The following is a 20,325-nucleotide window of genomic DNA, read 5'->3' as shown; positions in this document are numbered from 1 at the left end:
TGCTTGCAGGAAACCCACAAGCAGGATCTGAGCACACAAGAACTCTCCTCTCCTGTGGTTCCCAGCAACTGGCATTCGGAAACACCTGTGGAGGTGGAGCATAGTCAGCATGAATAGTAGCCATCAATAGCCCTCTCCATGAATTTGTCCAATCCTCTTTTAAAGTCAAATAGTTTGGTGGCCATCACTGCCTTCTGAGAGAGCAAGGTCCATAGTTTTACTATGTACTGCATGAAGAACTTTCTTTCCTCTGTCCTGAATCTTCCAACATTCAGCTTTATTGGATGTCCACAAGTTCTAGACACCTTGCAGGGTAATGCAGAAGCAATCCAAAATGAGCTTTTATTTTGGAATGAAGCCACTTAGTCAATATGTGCTTTTCAGGAGCAAAAACAATGCAATAGAAAAACAAAAAGTCATAATCATAGATTGTGTGTGGACTACGTAGAAAAATCAAGTATTCAGGCTGCATATACATTGCACCTTTAAAGCACCTTTGAAGCACACCCTCAAATAATTATGGGCACTGTAGTTTGTTAAGGGTTGCTGTGAATTACAGCTCTGACTATAGTGCCTAGAATTCTTTGTGCAGGGAAATGTGCTTCAAAGGTGTGTATGCTGGACCAGCCTCCATAGATTCTAGAATAAAATGTTGTGTCTACACAGCCTAAGTAGCAACAATACTTAGGGCCTTTAGCAGAGGACATATCACTTGCTACTAGATTAAAAAATGAAGATGCCAAGAACTGAACTATGGGTATTCAGCTACTAACACCTGTCTTCTGCTACTGAGCAAGGGTTTCCCCCCATGGTACTTTCCATAGCCTGGCTCTGAAAGTGACTTGAGCTGGAATGGGGTGGACAAGAATAACTTTGGAGAGCGGAGCATGTCTGAGGAAAAATTAGTGGGTGCAGGACGGTGTTGAGCACACCTTTTACTGATCGTCCTGTGTGAGCGCCTCTCCTTCCTGTTTGCTAATGTGTTGTTCTGTCCTATGTTCCACTGCATTTACTTCCAGGTAATTCTGTGCAGGACTGCAGCTTGAATATGGCACTTTTATACCTTGCAATTTGTGTAGAAGGGTCTAAAAATAAACTGGATAGACAGTCTGCAGCTTAAATGTCACATGGCAATTAGGTTTCCCTGCACCAGTGTTATGGGTGTGTATTTCTAGATGGCCATCGAAAGGGTGTTGCTATGGCTAAATATATTTTTAGAATCCATACAACTCTGTGGCTTTGGAGTTGCTAGACTTGGCAGTCTAGAATACCAATCATTGGCCAAGCATCCTACACCCTTGGTAGCAAGTGGTTCAGATTTAGATTTCTGGCTACTTGTAAAAGAGCAGTAAAATGTAGTTAGCAAATTCATTACACACGCTCTTGAGCTTATGTATTGCTCTCTCTGGGGTGGAAAATATATGGCTGCACCATTTCAGACTGCATTAGGTGGCCTGCCTTGCCCAGGAGAGTCCAGGAAGCTCAGCTGGCAGCTGGCAAGAGTCTCATACCCCTCCCCCCGTTCTACCCTCACAACAGCCCTGTGAGGTAGGACAGGAAAAGAGGTAGCGAATGGGGATTTGAACGCGGCTCTCCTAAAGTCTTGCTCCAGCACCCATATAAATCCTTAGTACGTAAGCAGAGTATAATAATAGCGCAACTTTCCTTTTACCTTTTCTCAATTAAATTCCCCTCAGTAAAAATAAATATATTTATTTATTTAAATGACTAGCCCCGCCCCCTTCCTCAACGCTTCCCCGTCGCCGAGCTCCGCCCCTAAGCGAGCCTCAGCCCCGCCCTTTAGCACCGCCCCTCACGTGCTCGCGCAGTATTACATCTCTACAACCCCGCCCCTTCACCCTGTAGGAAGCCCCGCCCTTGAAGCCTGCCCTCTCCGCTCTAAGCCCCGCCCAATGTTCTTGCTGCCGCCGCCGCCGCCGTCTCCTTAGCAGGCCCCGCCCCGTCTGGGACAAAGTGTGAAAGGCGCGGGGAGAGATGAGGACGAGGGCGTGAGCTTTCGCTTCCGGGTTGCGCGGCGGCTGCTCGGGTTTTGCTTCCGGCGCCGTCCCGAGTCGGGACGCGGGGGGGGCCCGAGCCCGCTCCTGTGGCAGCGGCTCCCTGAGGGCGGCGGCGGCGGCGGGGTGACGGCGAGCGCGTCTGCTGCGGAGCCGGAAGGCGAGCCGAGCCATGGAGCCGCGGCTGTGAGGAGCCCCCGGCCCGGGCCCCGCTCTTGGGAAGCCGGGCCGAGGCCGGAGCCGGAGGACATGGACAAACTGACCATCATCTCAGGATGCCTCTTTCTGGCCGCCGACATCTTCGCTATCGCCAGCCTGGCGAACCCGGACTGGATCAACACCGGCGAGTCCGCGGGTGGGTCAAAGCATGGAAGGACCAGGCAGGACGACCGGCGGGAGGCGGCGGGAGGGCAGGAGGGGGTCGGGTCGGGTCTTCTCGGGGCAACGGGGTGGCAGCCTGGAGGCACAAACGCTGTGGCGAGGGGTGGGTGGCTCTGCAGGGAGCCGGAGGGGTAAGTGGGGTTGAACCCAAGGCTGCTAAGCGGCTGGCTGCTGCAGGGACCGAGGTGCTGCGCGCTGCGTGGTCTGTTTGTGTTTTGGAAGAAGAAGGGGGGGGGGGAGAAGTGCATTGGGAAGAAGCGGGGGGGGGGCTGGATCCAGCTCTCCCCACGAGGTCGGTTGTTGTGGAAATCGGGGCATCTAGACATTCACCGTGACCCGACACTGTTCCTGTGTTTGGGGACAGGAGGAGTTCGGGGTTGGGGGCAAGGGTCGTGGCGGGGGACTCCAGCTCCCCAAGCAGTTGGCCACGGTAGGAACCAACGTGCTGGACTCGATGGGCATTTGGCTTGTTTGTGCTTTGGAAGCAGAGGAAGAAGCTTTGGAAGCAGGAGGCGAAATACTGGGGCAGGCGGAGGGGCAGAAGGTGTCCATTTGGCCAGATCTTGCTCTCAGAAACATAACCTTTGCCTAGGGTGATTCTTCATAGAAAATTGCTGCTTGCTGTCTTGCCTCTTGGTGATTTTGTTAAATACTTTCATCATCCCCGTGGAAAGGAGGGTTGAAACACTACCAAATAAAATCTGAGATTGGAGGCTTTTAGCTGGGAAGTCGAGGGAATCAGTGGTGCTGCAGTGGTTAAATAGAACTTCCAGGTTCAGAGGCAGTATGCCAGAGAATATAGAGTACTGGGGTCAACTTTAGAAGCGGTCTGTTACCTTCATGCCTTGCTTATTGGGTTTCCAGGGGCATCTGGCAGCAAATGATATTGGACTAGCTGAACCTTTAGCCAGATCCAGCATAGCTCTTCTTGTATTTGGGAACAGAGAAATAACTCCTCACCCCTTACTACACAGAGTCATCAAGCCATTTCCTTGGAAGGGTAGGAGATGCAGTAAACCCTGTTGGGGGAAACCAATGATGGAGTGGGCAAATATACGAGGGAGGGGTTTGATCATAAAATGAGAATGTATGGGTGAAGGATGGAGCAATTTCATTGTTAAAGTGTCTACTGCATCCTTGTGGCTTTGAGAACTTTGGCTGCAAGTCAGTTAGCAAGGCCCAGAGGTTATCAAGTCTAATCCTCTGTCTGAAGATAGGTCCATCATGACACTAGCCCTCTCCAGTTATTCAACATCTAGACTGCATTCAGCTGCAGCTGAAAATCAGTTATTGTGTAGAATGTGAGTTTACTGAAAATAAATATAATGTTCCACTGTTTGTTGTTAATGGGAGGTTCTGCCTCATAATGTGTTTGAGAAATGAATGTGCAATCCTGGCATGGCATCTGTGATAATTTACAGAAAAGTAGGAAAACAATTATCCTAACAGCTTGGAAGGGCTGCGCATCAGATAAGCGATGAAAGGCAGATGACACTGGCGAATTATGTGAGTATAAATTGTGATTAGGCTTGCTATTTAGTCCTTCAAAAATTGGTGTATGTTCCTTGCGTATGATGGCACACTAGACTTGCACAGATAATATCATTTTTAAAGGATCAGGGGAATGAAATTTGCAAACTAGCATCACTCTGGGTGGGGGAACAATTCTTCCTTTATCCATAAAGGGCAGTCAGTCCAAGCTGTTCCTTGAGATGTGGCAAGTGTGAACAGGGCTGAAAGTAGTGGTTTGGATCCAGAGTTTGTGTGAATGGAAACTGCTTGGGCAACAGAAGTTTCCTTCACTATGCACCCCCTGGAAAATGTTCTTTCCTGAGGATCAGCCGGGCTGCCCTGAAATTTTTGGAGTATGGTGTGTGGGAAGAAAATTGGACAGAGACTGCACAAGCACAGAGATAGGCAATGTTGTTGGACTATAACTCCCATCTTCCACAGTAAGAGTGGCCAATGGCCAGAGATGATTGGAATTGTAGTCCCAACAATGTATGGAGGGTATTGCATTGACTACTTCTACCTAAAAAGAGGTACTCTGGCTTGAGTAACCTGGGTTTGGAGAGCTTAGAGTTCTTGAAACCTTTTTTTTTTGCATTATATTGCCCTGATAGGGAGTGAAAGTCAGAGGGGAATAGACAGGGGAAATGCATTACTAGAGAAAGAGAAGTTGAACCTGAAATAAAGGTTGTGTGTGTGTGTGTTGGATACCAAAAACTGTCTCAACTGTGGTCAGACAACATCTGTGTCATCTTTAGACGTGTACTTGCATATTTGACCCTGAAGAAATAAGGGCTAGTCTGCCATCTCTTAATTGTACTAAAGCAGATACATTGTTATGGTGAGATATATTGCTGAAGGAATTGATCCCCCCCCCCCTTTCAGCTTGATGAATCTGAATTGGATCACTATTTGCTTTGTAAATGTGATAATGAGTAGCAGCCACTTGCGGCTATACTGGGTTGTCAGCATAGGTTTCATTGGTGCTGGTGTTTAGTTTTTCTGATGCAACTGTAAATGCTAACCTTTTTGTGTGTGGGTGAACTTCCTGAAATAAGGACGTAAATTGCAGTGCTAGAGGGTACAACAACCAGAATAGATTTAATTAATGCCATGGAGTTCACCGCGTTGACATGCAGTTAAGTCTACCTGATACCAGAGGCTTACTGTAGCCCTCTGGGACATTTTATCCTCCTTTTGTCTTATTTCTGACAGTCTTAGTTTTATGATAGCAAGTAGCACTATTTCCTTGGCGTGCTGATGTTTGTGAATCTTGGGAAGTGCTGAGAAAAGGTTTTTTAATTCCAACAATCAGCTAATGAAAGTGTTAAGCACCCCCCCATTAGTCAGTTCCTTTTAAGGGTTGGGCTTGTGGGAAAGTGGAAGGCCTTCCAATGATTGTGTGTTCTTTGGAAGCCGGAAGTAGCCTTCTGACAAAGACGGATAACAACTCATTGTTGTATGTATGTGCCTGTGTGATCAATGTGTATGGGATGATTAACAAATTTACTCTGATCAGCTTAGACTCTTATATTTGATCCATGGGAAAAGGCACTAGGAAATGGAGATGACAGAAGCTGGGAACTACTGCAGCCATTTAGTAAATCTGGACAATATAGCTGTTATTTTTCCTCCCTTTGCTTACGTTTTCTTCTGATCTCTGCTTTGGAACTGCAAAATTTCAGTGTAGGGTTATGCTTCACACATTCTTTAGAAGACAGTGAGTCTCTAAAGTAGATTGTTGCAATCTTATTATGTGTTTGTTGTTCAAGTTACATCGTCCCCTGTCCTCCAAATCTCTGTTATCATTTTCATATTTTCATCATTCGATTTGTCAGTTCCATCAGGGCCTAAATAAACGGACCACAACATACAGTGACCTTCCTGTCCTCAAAAGTGCTGTGAAAGCACAGAGACAATTCCATCTTTATGGAATGGAATTCAAGGATTTGGGTCTCCTTACCTTTTGAGGATGGGCGTTGCAAAGCAATATGGTTAGCAGTGAGGCAGTCATTGGGGACTGGAGCATGTATGGCCGCAGGCATAATAATTCACTCTCTGCAGGAGCTGGATTGCATTTTTTTAAATGCATCAAGGATGTCTCTTACATTGTGTGCTAATGTAATGTTATTGGCCTTCATGTTTTTCCTGAAGTTTAATGCCAGTAGGCTTCACTGTAGACGTTTATTTAAATATTTTCATTTAGTCACATTTCAATAGTACTGTATATAGTTTATCCGCTTTCTTTGAGGCCTCCCTGTGGCAACAGCAGTTGCTTTCTTCTACTTTTCTTGCTCGCAAGGATGCGGTAGATAAAAACTTGGTAACGTTTGTATCATTATTTGACATGACTGTCCTAAACAACCAGCCATTGTTTTTCTTGGCAAATAAATAAATAAATCACTGGTTGGGTAAATTTTTGTGGAGCCTGCAAAAGTCAGGTATCTTGTTCTGTTTCTGTGTAACAATCGTCACACGCTGCTTTTGACGTATACATTTCCACTGGGCACTGTTCAGCCATTGGATAGAATGCATGCAAACAGCAGCATGATTTAATTTCATAGCAACCTAAAACTGGGCTACTTTCAGTGAAATTGAGGGCACCCGAAAAGTGGCCCTCTCTGGGGAATTCCCTGAGATCCCTGTTCTTTATTTAGATGAAACGAATGTACACCCCTTTTCAGCTGCCTTTAATGGCTCTTCAAAGTGGTTCACAGTAACACAACCAAATGTCGAAACAAAATAAAAAAATTCCTTCCAGTAGCACCTTAGAGACCAACTAAGTTTGTTATTGGTATGAGCTTTCGTGTGCATGCACACTTCTTCAGATACCATGCATGCACACGAAAGCTCACACCAATAACAAACTTAGTTGGTTTCTAAGCTGCTACTGGAATGATTTTTTATTTATTTTGTTTTGACTACGGCAGACCAACACGGCTACTTACCTGTAACTACAAACAAATGTGTTTATGAGGTCTTCACAATGACTGTTCCCATGAAGTGCATCCAAGAAGTATGTCCAAGTTGTTTGTGAATATTGTTGTTCTGCTGCCCAGAGAGAATTCCCAAGAAGAGAGAGATTAGTCTGTTCTTTAACTGATTTTCTTGGGAGTAACGGAATCTGTTCATGGTCCTGGGAGGCTAATGTTCACCTGAGTCCTCTCTCTACTCCTTCCGGCTGCTGTTAGTCAGATCAGGGATGAGGGACCTGTGGTCCTCCAAATGTTATTGGAATCCCAACTCCCATCATCCGCTGGCCTGACCAATCATTACAGTTTATGGAAGTTCTGGTCCAATAGCATTTGGAGCACCACGGGTTATTCCGCCCCCCCCCATCAGCCAGAGGAGGGTCTGCTAAATAGACATTGTAAAAGAAAGCAAGTTTTTCAGGTTAAACACTCTCCCTTATTTGTACTGTACTTCTTTGCTAGTCATTAAATATCAATTAATTTGATACTTTGGCTGCACTTCACGAACCTTTTGTTTTTAAAACGTGTTGCAAAGCTGCTAAATATCCTTTGTAACCTTAGCAAATCTTAAGCTTCCACTGATTTTTCTCAAGCTCTGTACTGTTTAGTTGGCATTTTAGTGAACTTTGATTTAGTTTGCTATTTCCCTCTTTCAGCCCTAAAGAGAGAGAAAATTAATAGTCTTAACAGCAGAAGACACCGCAGCGTATGAAAAGAACACTTCATACTATTGCTTTGATACTGAGTGGACATCTGGTATGTTTCTGCTAAAGTGGCACAGTAAAGATTTTAAAGTGTGTCTTTGTTCCAGTGGTAAATACTGTTGCCTCTGGGCGTAAAATGTGTGGTTTTAATACTCTGTTAACAAATTGTGTTTGTATTTGCATGTGGCTCTTCTACCAGTTGGTTCCCAGTTGGGTGGATAAGCAACACAAACTCTGAATAAAAAAATGCAGTAAGAGCAGCAATTAAAAACAGTGGATTGAAACTTTTAGCTTTTTTGGATCCTGTAAACAAAGGATGGGGATCCTGTGGTCTACCAGATGCTCCCACAATCTCAAACAATCCCAGACAATTGGCAATGCAGGCAGGGGCTGATGGGGGCAGGAGTCCAAAAGCACCTGAAGGGCCACAGATTGGAGCATGAACAGGGGTCCTCAGACATGCTCCCTGCGTCATCAGATTACATTTCCTTTTAATCTGAGGAGAGTTTGCCTCAGTGCAGACTGACAAAATGGGCAAGGGCTTGCTTTTGACTAGGCTTTCAACATACTGTACTTTAAAGAAGTGTGTTGCTTCTGAAGCTCAGCAAAACTGCAGGGAATGAGACAAGTAGCTTAAATAATGCAAACTGCCGCTATGGAAAAGATAGCTCATAGAACGCAATATCTAGTTTCTTTGTTATTTCTGAACTATATGAAAGTATTTAGGCTGCAATCTGATGTGCATTTATCTTTGAACTAAGCTCCACTGAACGCAAAGGGGATTCCTTTCTCAGCACTTTTTCCTGGAGATCTTTTGAACCTTACCAGGAATTAAATCGAAGAATGTGCTCTACCTGTGAGCTTCACTTAAGTTGTGTTGGACCACCATGATATAAATAATAGAATTGGGATCCTTGCCCCCCCCCCCCGCCAGATGTTGGACTCCAATTTCTATTGACACTAGCCAGTGGGCAGTTAATGGGAGTTGCAGGGTTCAAAATTAGCGCATTTTGTGCCTAAAGGTTCTCCATTTGCAAGCACCTCAAAAAGTCTGGGTGTCATTTTTTGCGCCTGGCTGACACTCAAGGATTACTGAAATGTATGTGCTTTGAAGCCTCAAAGTGTATGTTAAGGATAGACAATATGTTAAGGAGTTTAACAATAAAGAGTAGCGTGTTTTGAAAACTGAAGTATGGTGCCAATATTTTTATTGTAAACACCAAATGAAACATGTATTGACAGTTTCTGCTAAAAATGTGATTTTAACAATGTGTCACTTATGTGAATTGCGTATTAGTTCTGCTTATCAAAATAATAAATAAAAAGTGTTGCCAACCTCTCTCTCCCCCCGCCCCCCACAGTGGCGACTAGACATTCTGTTTTGGTGCCCTGCACCCAGGTCCCAGAAGCCGTTTAGCTCCTAGCTTTTCTATCCCAGTTTCCTACACTGGAGAAGTTGTATTCCAACAACATCTGGAGGGCCACGGCTTCCCCATCTGTAGGTGCCTTTATTTAGGGGAGAGGGAAGTTGTGCAGAAGAGATGTTTGACATTTTAAAGCTGTAACTTGATTGCTGGAAACTGGAAGCACTTGTGAGTTCTAATTGCCTGTCCCCGCCCCAAAGCAAACCGCTTTTCAATGTATCAGAAGGGAAGCTTGTGTGTTTATGAAAGCTCATAATGAATGCCTGTGCCTTCAATTATATTTCAAGCAGTAGTCAAGCAGCTGCCTTGGGAGCATCTGTTCAGTGTCAGCGTGCAACACAGAAAGTAACTGCGTTATACCTGTCGTGAAATTTAGATGCTAAATCCCTGCGGGTAACTCAGCAAAATGAGGAACGCTCACAACCACTTAGACTGATACATATTTTCACATATGGCCATATTGGCTGCAATTGATATTTCAGGCATGCCGCCGTGTTGACTTGTGTGCAGCTACTGTTAAATAGTAAACTTCAGTTGGCTGTGCAACTGTGAAATGTAATATATATTTTTTTACAAGTGACCTTGCTCCTCTTCTCATTTAAACAGCCCTGTAAGCTGAGATACTGTGACAGTAATAAGTTATGAATTTTAATGATGTATTTTAACTGCCAAACTAGTTTACTTACACTGGCATCTTCCAGCTTTCCTAGAGCATTTTCCATATGGACAGTTGGTAGTTTATCAAGCTGTTAATCAAAGAATACGGTCTGGGGATTGGTTGCTGTGCTGCATACTTAAAACAGGTCTATTACAGTAAAAAGTTGCCTTCCTCTGAGTTAGACCATTGGACCATTTCGCTCAGTATTGGCCACACGGACTGGCAGCAGATCTCTCTAGGGCATGGGTAGGCAAACTAAGGCCCCGGGGCCAGATGTGGCCCAATTGCCTTTTTGAAAATTTTGTATTCATTTTTTATTTTCGTTCATTACATACATCTCAAATTCTTAACATTTGCTATATATTCCTCCCTCCCTCCCCTCCAAGACTTCCCCAACTTGTGTTTCTGTTTTTTTTCTATTTTCACCCGCTTTGCTATCTCTCAACAGAAAAAGTTATTAATAACATAACATCAAACCTTGAAAACATAGAAATAAAATTAAATACATCATCTTATTTCTTCCAAACATTTTCTGATGTGAATAATGTGAATGTTTATTTAAATCCTGCCATCAAGTTGATTGCCTTTCTTTGTTTCTGCAAATATAATATGAATGGTTCCCAATCTTTTTCAAAGTCTCTGTAGTCTTTTTCTCTTAGTCTTTCTGCCATTTTTGCCAGTTCTGCATAGTTCTGCAATTGCCTTCTAAATCTGGCCCGTGGACGGTCTGGGAATCAACGTGTTTTTACATGAGTAGAATGTGTCCTTTTATTTAAAATTCATCTCTGGGTTGTTTGTGGGGCATAGGAATTCATTCATTTTTTTTTCTTTCCAGAATATAGTCCGGCCCCCCACAAGGTCTGAGGGACAGTGGACCAGCCCCCTGCTGAAAAAGTTTGCTGACCCCTGCTCTAGGGCTTCAAACAGGGAGCATTTCCCAGAGATGCTGGGGATTGAACTTGGGACCTTTTGCATGCAAAGAAGATGCTCTGCAGCTGAGCTATGACCCTTCCTCAGCATTGCACCTTGCATTTTGCACATTTGCGCTTTACAAGTAGGTGCAAAACAGCAGTTGTGTTTCCTTACTTACGGCATTACAACTGGGGATATTCTCAAACTTCTTAAGTCTATAAATGGAATGTAGTAAGGAAGAGAATGAAAAATCTGCATTTGTGGTATTCACTTCAGCATTGGCTGCATTAAATGGGAAAGCCTGGCCACAGCGCATCATGCATTAGTTATTTTGAGAGTCAATTACTGCAATGAACTTTATATGGGGCTCCCCTTGAGCTTGATCTGGAAGCTGCAGTTAGTGCAGAATCCTGCAGCATGATTGCTGATAGGAGTGAGACCTTGTCAGCATATAACCCCTGTGCTCCGAGATCTGAATTGCTTGTCAGTTGTCTACTGGTCCAAGTTCAGTGTGTCGCTATTAGCATATAAAGCCCTTAGCAACTTTTTAGCACTATTTTTGTTTAGATAAGCCTACTCAGAAATCTGGAATGTTGACGTGTGCTTTAATGTGTTTTTAGGTTTTTGCTGGTTTTAATTTTTGAATGTTTTAACTGTGGATAGCTCAGTTGGTAGAGCATGAGACTCTTAATCTCAGGGTCGTGGGTTCGCGCCCCACCTTGGGCAAAACATTCCTGCATTGCAGGGGATTGGACTGGATGACCCTCGTGGTCTTCTCTTGTGAAATAGTTGTTCTTAACTGTTTTTACATAAATATTTTTATTACCAGTGTGGTGTAGTGGTTAAGAGCGGTGGACTCGTAATCTGGTGAACTGGGTTTGATTCCCTGCTCCTCCACATGCAGCTGCTGGGTGACCTTGGGCCAGTCACACTTCTCTGAAGTCTCTCAGCCCCACTCACTTCACAGAGTGTTTGTTGTGGGGGAGAAAGGGAAAGGAGAATGTTAGCCGCTTTGAGACTCCTTGGGGTAGTGATAAAGCGGGATATCAAATCCAAACTCCTCTTCTTCTTTTTGTAAACAGCTTTAATGCAGGTTTCCTTGCAATGCAACAGCATGCAAATTTTATTAAATACATAAATAACAGTAAGTCGTGGTTTATTATGAATGAGCTGCATTTGCTTCAGATTCACTCCTCCTATGTTGCCAATGAGATAGTAGCTTCCCATTTTGCCCAAACCAGGAATCATGTTTATTAAAATCAATCATTTATTATATTTTTATCCCACCTTTTCCCTGAAGAGTCTTTGCCCTTGGGGAAGACCTTGGTCTGTACGCATTGGGCAATCTTTACTAAATTAAACTACAATATTTGAGCACCAGCTGGAGACCAGTTTCATCCTTTCCTCTTCAGAGTTATCAGCAGATCCAGAAAGGTTCAGTCACTGCTTTTTCAAGCTCATGCAGATCAGAGACTGGGACAAATGCTTCTTATAGCCAGCGAGGAGGTAACAGTTGAAGTCCAGTTGTGTGATCTCTTCCCTGCCCGAGTGCGTGGTTGACATCCTCACAGCAGATTTATTAAACTCTTTACAGTCAGCTAGATGGTTTCTGCCTCACCCTTGAGGAAACGTGGCTCTAATGAAATCTGTCTTCCACATTTACATGGTATTGCCAAATAAATAGGAGTAATAAAGAGAAGACATTAAGTTGATGATATTGGTTCCTCCATCTGAAACAAGAGCAGCTGAATAAAACATTTAATATAGCTGTTGCCTGATAATCAGGTTAGGGTTAATATTTGGCACAAAAACTTAATTTTGCTTGGTTCTTCTAAACTAATATGCCTTTGAAATTAAGCATTTGTTGTTACGCACTTCAAAATGTTCTGTAATGTGCTGGTAACATATACTGGTGAGTGGCATTACAGTGAAGGCTCTCAGAACTCTTATTTGCTGGCACGATCTGCAAAGTCTATAACATAGCTCACCCTGATGTGCTTTATATAGTGCACAAAACCTTCTTCAGTGGTGTTTGCTTTGTAGCCCTTCTTTGAGCTGAAGAAATGTAAAATTTTCTGGGTATTACATTGTAGTAGGTGAAATGGTTTGCATTTTTCCTGAGTTCTCTTTGATGAGGGCATATACATAGGAGGCCTGGAGATGTAAGGGAGATAACGGGATTGCCCTTTGATTTGTATTGAAAGCACAAAATAAAACTTGCACTTAATTTCTTGGCGTACCAGCTGCAGCACATGTCTTCTGAGGTCATAGATTTTGCCAAACCTCTATAGGAGGTAACCGAGTTCCTCTTTTTCATTTTGAGATGGAAGGTTTCATTTGTATATTCTCCTGTTTTAAAAAGCTGTTTGTACAATAATATATTTTAACTTTTGATTGAGAGCTTTGATTCAGCTGGTGGGGTGGGGGAGGCACCCAGATTTAGTAATAAAATGTTCCAGCATGGTGCTTGCATTTTAATGCCCACTAAAATAAAATATTGTTTCGGTGTCTCCGAGGAGGATGCATAGTTGAAACATTTAGGCTATTTTCATATAATAAATAAAGTGCCTGAAAAGTAGCAATTTAAGTCCTGTTTCTCTCCTTTTTCTGTCATCATTACATACATCAAAAGTATTGGAATAAAGGAAAGCAAATCATATGTAGCCTTTGGCGTTGGCTGATTCTCATAAATGCAGAAAATTGCAGACTGATTTTATTGCAATACTGTTGAGAGATTTTATTGCTTTAGTATGGATTCAGTCCTTCCCGTTGGGTATGAATGGTTCCCCCCCTTTTTAAATAGGGTGGCCATCTCCTAATCCCATATGCTCACTCATAATATTTGATAAATCAAATGGAATGTCAGTGTTTCTAAGCCTGGAAACAAGATCTAATTGTGGGTTTTAACAGCCTTCTCCTCCATATTGCCAGGTCTGCAGAGGTGCCTGGTTGTCTAGTGGATTAAAAATTTGAGACTAGCACCTAGGAATCTGAAGGTGCATAATCCCACCCACCTACCCTATACTGTACTGCCAGTGATAGGTATGTTAAGCCTGGCCACAACTAAGGTGTAGTTCAGTTATACCCCACCCCCTTGTTAATAGGGAAGTGATTTTGCATCTATATTAAGGACCAAACTCATGAACATATTACTGTATCTTGAAATGTAAATAGCAGCCAAGAGGAAGTTTGAGTAGCCTCGTGACTGTAGGGATCTGGACAAAAAACCATCTCCTTGGAGCAACTGTTTGCATTTCAAGAGAAGCTTCCACTTTATGTCCTCGGAGGTTTCCCTTGAAATGTATGTAGCAGCTTCAAAGAGATGATTTTTGTCAGGTCTGAGGCAGGAAGGAGAGGGAGAGGTCAGCTTCTGTTTCTCTCTCTCTCTCTCACACACACACACACACCAAGCATGCTCAGTTTTTCCAGGGACTGCAGTTTTCATAAAATTAAAGCTTGTGTATTAATTTCATCCATGCAGTTAATGCCTAGTTTGGCCCTAGGCCATGGGCATTGTATGTGACTCACTGTATGGTTCTTCCTCTCTCCCAACCCCAGTGGTCACTCTTCTTCTTACTGGAAGGTGTCCAGAAAGTACCATTGTCAATTCCTTGTTGAGGGGTCAACACAGCTGATCATAATGTAAACCCAATAATTGCACCAGATTCAAGCGATTGGAAAGATCGCTTCCAAGAAAGATGATTTTTAAAATTATTATTCTTGTCTAAGCCACCAAGACTGCTTACCACTGGGCAGTGACTTTCAGATTTTTCTGCAAATCATATGTAGTCTGATGCATAATTGATGAGCATCAACCTGATGAGTGAATGAAAGAATCTTGGCTTAGATGTTTAGGAACGAAAAGGACTTGGAGGGGAATTTTAGTGGTCAAGACATAGACCCGTTTCTTTCTCTCTCTCGCTATGTTTCCCAGTCTATGCATTTGTTCCCCAGAATATAAAAAAGGTGGCGTAAACCTATACAAGTTGTTTGTTGTTACTACGTAATTAGCTTAAAAGAAGCCACACATCATCCAATTGCCAAGTAAACCTCATTGGAAAAATTGTGATCTGTTAATGACTCCTGGCTTATTAAAAGCAGTTTCCCTTGGAGTCAGTACTTGCACATGAACAGGATTATATAAAACATTGACTTGCATTTCTGCCAGAGTTAGGAAGAACTGTGGGTCACACTTTTCAACTTGGCCTACTTTCCTTCTTTAAAATAGGTAGCAGAGGAACTGTTCAAGTTTTCCTCCCTTTTTAATTTCTTTCCCTTTGACAGTCTTGTAACAAAAGTAGCTAGATGTAGTTCTTTTCTTCTGCTGTGGTTTGCACGAGCTGGCCAACTGAGCTTCAGTGCTTTGAGGCAAAAGTTGCACATAATTCTGACTTCCATTGCAATGACTGGGGCTTAATCCCTCCTGTGTAAGTGTTGTATTTGAAGAGTTGGGCTATGATAATCTGAGTCAGAGAAAAATGGCCATAGTGATCAAAAGCTTGAATACAAATGAATGAAATAACAAGGGAAGAGAATCCCATTCATATTTTAAATAGCTCTTTGTGGACTCAGGAACTCTTGCCGCATACATGTCAACATTTTCATGAACTGTTTGACCTATGCATGCCACCGTCCTGTTGAATGTTGCCCAAGGTTCATTGGAAGAAATCCTCCATCTGAACAAAATTCTTGACTCAAGGTCAAAGTGCAACTTGAATTTTGATAGTTCTAAAGATGAGTAGCTGTCAAGTGTTATCTGTGCACGTACAAGGATGTGTAGTCTGTTCAAAGGGATGGCTGACGGTATGCAAGATATTCTGCAGAAGTTACATATTGCCAGTGACTAACGTTCAGCTAATATCAACAACCTCAGATATGCAGATGACACAACCTTGATGGCAGAAAGTGAGGAGGAATTAAAGAACCTTTTATTGAGGGTGAAAGAGGAGAGCGCAAAATATGGTCTGAAGCTCAACATCAAAAAAACGAAGATCATGGCCACTGGTCCCATCACCTCCTGGCAAATAGAAGGGGAAGAAATGGAGGCAGTGAGAGATTTTACTTTCTTGGGCTCCATGATCACTGCAGATGGTGACAGCAGCCACGAAATTAAGAGACGCCTGCTTCTTGGGAGGAAAGCAATGACAAACCTAGACAGCATCTTAAAAAGTAGAGACATCACCTTGCCAACCAAGGTCCGTATAGTAAAAGCAATGGTTTTTCCAGTAGTGATGTATGGAAGTGAGAGTTGGACCATAAAGAAGGCTGATCGCCGAAGAATTGATGCTTTTGAATTATGGTGCTGGAGGAGACTCTTGAGAGTCCCATGGACTGCAAGAAGATCAAACCTATCCATTCTTAAGGAAATCAGCCCTGAGTGCTCACTGGAAGGACAGATCGTGAAGCTGAGGCTCCAATACTTTGGCCACCTCATGAGAAGAGAAGATTCCCTGGAAAAGACCCTGATGTTGGGAAAGATGGAGGGCACAAGGAGAAGGGGACGACAGAGGACGAGATGGTTGGATAGTGTCTTCGAAGCTACCAGCATGAGTCTGACCAAACTGAGGGAGGCAGTGGAAGACAGAAGTGCCTGGCGTGCTCTGGTCCATGGGGTCACGAAGAGTCGGACACGACTAAACGACTAAACAACAACAACAACAGTCAGCTGAGATGGTTATATTTTGAAGAATTTGTGGAATAGATTTGGCTGCCTGAGGATCTCTGCTTGCTCCACCCCCACCTTTTTGTTAAGCATTTTTTCATCTTTAGTTAAGTGTTGGAGGGGCAGAACATCAGTCCCCTCTCTACAGCTTCCCTATCATCCTTCAGTTCATTTCTCCCTCTACCATCCCAGTCCATACCTTGTGTTAGAAGTTAACCAGGCTCCAGGCACATTTTGCGACCGACATGGGTCCAGTTGTGACCATGTGGAGATCTCTGGCTGCCAGGCTGGTAATTGGGGAAAGCAAAAGACTGCATGGAGAAGGATCTGAAATATTTTTCTTGAAGCTTGAATTAGGTTTTTGTCTGGATTGTTTTATTTGACGTTTTAATGTGTTGTAAACTGCTTTGAGATTTGTTATTTAATATATAAAGTGGTATAGAGATGATGGTGGTGATGGTGATGGTGATGATAATGATGATAATAAACAACTTCATTGTAAAAAAGAGAAGGCACCTGCCTAGCACAGTGGTTGTGTACACAAAGAGGGGCAGGAGAACCTGTTCTGAGCTTCCTGGAGGAGGGTAGATATGCTACTAGCAATTTCAAATTTTGCAAGGACACATGATAAGGAAGCTGGTGGGTTTCTATGCTCAACGATGCAATGAATTCTTCCTCCAGCTGGCTCCACTCAGTAGATGTTTTGGCTTTACCATAAAGTGCAAGGTAGTGGTTTGGGTTTTCTACAGAAGTATGATCATTTTCCCCATAGAGGTGCATGGCTATTTTTCATTTATGTCAGATAAGGTGAAGATGTACTCATAGTCTATAAACAGGGCAAAAAGGCTAAATCTGCCAGTGGCAGCTTGTATTTATCCCATAAAATTCAATCTGACAACTGAGCCACAGAGGTTGTTGATAGATGCTGCTCTTCATAATTTAGTCTACTCTTTGGTTGCATTTCCTAGTTGTGTTGGAGAATGCACACAGAGAAGTTGTGAGACAGGTTTTTTTATATTTGTATTATTTTGATACGTTAAAATTGAAAGCTGGAATGGAATTGCTTTATTGGCATACTTTATTCAATCTGCGTGATTTTATTCTGAGTTCAGAAATTAGCGGGGCATTTCCGATTTTTGGCTGTATAGCTGGGTCAGAGTTACTAGCATTCTGTTCTTTTCTGGATAATGTCCCTGAAATTGGGCAGGCTTCACAGTGCAGAATGAGAGTTGCTGTACCATAAATAAAGCATCGTATGAAGATGCAGCAGGAGCTCCATCTTTCACCCTTTTCTGGAGAGCTTCCCAACTCCTGCATCCCCTTCTCTGGGAAGTCGGCCACACGTCAACCACAACGCATGCCTGCATTGGAGATGTCAGCCACTGGTAAGTTCATTTCAATCTTCCTTACAACCTTTCTGAACAAGGTACCTTCCATATGTTTTGGACTACAACCCCCATCAGGCCTTGGAAATGATGGGAGTTGTAGTCCAACAACTTCTGAGAAACCAGCAGCTTGGGATAGTCTGCCGTTTACTATTTGCCCATCTTTTCCACCTTAGATATTTCAGTTGACTTGAGACTTAACGCTCACGGGATGCTGGGTTTATACTGGTTCTGTACAGTGAGGTTGTTCATGCAGAACCACTGTCAGATTTCCTCATGCTAGCAGGCCCTTGATTCATCAGATTCAGTATTGATTGCCTTTCCCATCATCTGCTACCTGGTGGGAGATGTTAGGTGTGAGATCTGGGACATTTTGTATTCAAAGCATTTCTCTACTACTGAGCTATGGCCCCTGAGGATGGACAGTTGCTATCTTTGGAGAGTTCCACCTGTGGGCTCCATTATGTATACAGTTGTACTTTGGATCCCGAATGCCTTGGTACTCTGACATTTTTTATCCCAAATGCCACAAACCCTGTAGGGAGTGTTCCTGTTTGCGAACGTTCTTTGGAACCCGAATGTCCTACGGAGCTTCTGCGGCTTCCGATTGGCTGCAGGAGCTTCCGTCAGCCAATCAGAAGCCACCCTTTGTTTCCGAACATTTTGGAAGTCGAATGGACTTCCAGAACAGATTCCATTCAACTTCCAAGATACGACTGTGTTCCTTAATGTCTGTCCTGTTGTTCAGCACCTTTACAAGAGGCTATGAGGCAAGGTCACTGGTGTGCCTGGGCCCCATCTGCACAAAGCATTTAGACCAATATCTTGCCACTTTGAACAGTCATGGTTCTATTTCCACTTCCAGATTTTAACCTCGCAAGAACTCTGTGGGGTTGTGACTGGCCCACATTACCCAAATAGCTTCATGGCTGAGTTGGGTATTTGAGTCTGGGTCCTCCAGTCCAAACTCAAGGCTGGACTGCTGTAGTGTTCCTCCAGTCCTAGTTCAGGTTTCTCCCCTTACTGTATGGCTACCAGCTTCATCATGGCCTCCCACCTAGATTTTGTTGGTTTGGGGTGGACAGTGTATTTTGGTGATAATTAGGAAAACATTTTTAATAATGCTGCTTTCTATTTTCAGGTAGTACTCAACAGAGTGGAATGCAGAACAGTCCTGAAGATGAGAGTTCAGACATGATTAAAACATGTTGTCAAGCTGCTGATGACATCCATGGCCCCAGCGCAACTCGTTACCCAAAGAGAGAGGCTGTGGCAAGCAAAACTAGAAGGTTCAAGAGGAACTGCGCCTGGGATAGCAGAAGACAGCGAAAAGTGTGTGAGAAGCCAAAAGCCTGGACTTCTCCACAATCTCGTGTTGTGTTGAAAGGAGTAGATCCATGAGAATTTGCCCAGATTAATGATGGGCTAAAGCCTGTGGTGGAGGTGGTTGCCTGGTTCAGACATCACAGAGTTACTCCGTGGTTTGTTGAAGCATAAAAGACCCGTGAGCTATAGTGGTCTTGCTCCCTTCTTTTCCTTCTGAAGTCCGTCCCTGCAGAGGAAACTTACTAGTTTCTAAACCACATTTTCCTTGAAGCCCAGACAAGGAAACTGTGGTTAAAATGTAATCTTCAAATCAGGATCAGGTCCTGGTTTTACAATCTCGATTTGTAGGGAGTTCTTAAACCATGATTTCCTGGTTCAGACACCGGAGGAAAGTGCCGTTTAAGAAACCAGAAGGTCTCTATGGCCAGGTGTACAGGAGGTGGAGTGAGAGAGTTGAGTGTACACAAAACCTGTCGCTGTTAATGCTTGTTGATGCTTTAGGGTATCATGGTTTGTTGGAGGGGCTTTTTACATCTGATGCAGGCCAGTGCATTGCTTCCGTCCCCTTCGCAAGCAAGGAGACATTATGCAATCCTTGCCTGCCTCTTGTTTCCCCCCAGCTTTGCCCTGCGTATGACAGCTCTAGGCTTTTACAGCAGTTTGGCAAAGCCCTTTCCAACTCCCATATGAAGAAGGCTGCTGAAATATCATTCACAGATTCCCATAGAGTGCTTGCTATCGGCGGCAGTGGGTGGAATGAGCAGAATACTCTTGGGGTGTTCTGCAGAGCAATGCCTGCGAAAATTATGTGCAGATGGAGTGGAGCCTGCGTCATTGGCACGTGTGGTGCCAGAAGTAGCAAGACGACAGTGGAGCCCTGTGATACAGCAGAAGCATGCAGGACCTCATCCTTCTGGAAATGTGGGCAGCGCTGATGGGCTTTTTCTTGCCTATTCTTGCCTATTGCAACAAGAGCTAGAAGTTTGCCTTTCGTATCCATTTCAAAAGGCATTTTCAGGACTGCAGACGCTACCAGACTTCAGTACATTTTACGTTTTGCAGCATGCTTCCATGTCAGTTTCTTGACAGTTCTTCATTCCACAAAAAAACAGAAGCAGAAGTGTTGAGAGTGGGGCATTGCTTTTAGTCCTGTTCTCCCTGCACTGTCTACCCAGGCTTGCTGGTATTGCTGTTTTCCTTTGTGAACCCTTTCTAGCTCCAGATGCAAAAAAGGATGCATCTGGCAGAGCCTTCTGCCCTTTCCTGTGGCCAAGGAAATGCAGTGGACATCGTCTAAGAAAGGGAACTTGAACAGTTTAGCACTTTTAACAGCCATAGAATGTTGCTTCATTTTCCAAGGCAGCTGGCTACCAATCC

At 43.6% G+C, this 20,325-nt stretch overlaps 1 protein-coding gene across 1 annotated transcript in view; it reads left to right on the top strand.

The window, feature by feature from the left end:
- Positions 1–2,036: 2,036 nt before the first annotated feature.
- MOSMO (modulator of smoothened) overlaps positions 2,037–20,325 on the top strand; it is a 45,178-nt gene continuing 26,889 nt past the window's right edge. Inside the window, exon 1 of the mRNA XM_083474585.1 lies at positions 2,037–2,370. Coding sequence (XP_083330711.1) covers positions 2,265–2,370 — 106 coding nt within the window. The 5' untranslated portion in view covers positions 2,037–2,264. The remainder of the gene's footprint in view (positions 2,371–20,325) is intronic.

The sequence above is a fragment of the Podarcis liolepis genome (genome assembly GCF_965112155.1).
Source record: "Podarcis liolepis genome assembly, chromosome: 14".
Lineage (NCBI taxonomy): Eukaryota > Metazoa > Chordata > Lepidosauria > Squamata > Lacertidae > Podarcis > Podarcis liolepis.
The sequence above is the reverse complement of the archived record's forward strand: the minus strand, read 5'-3'. Positions and strand labels throughout refer to the sequence as shown.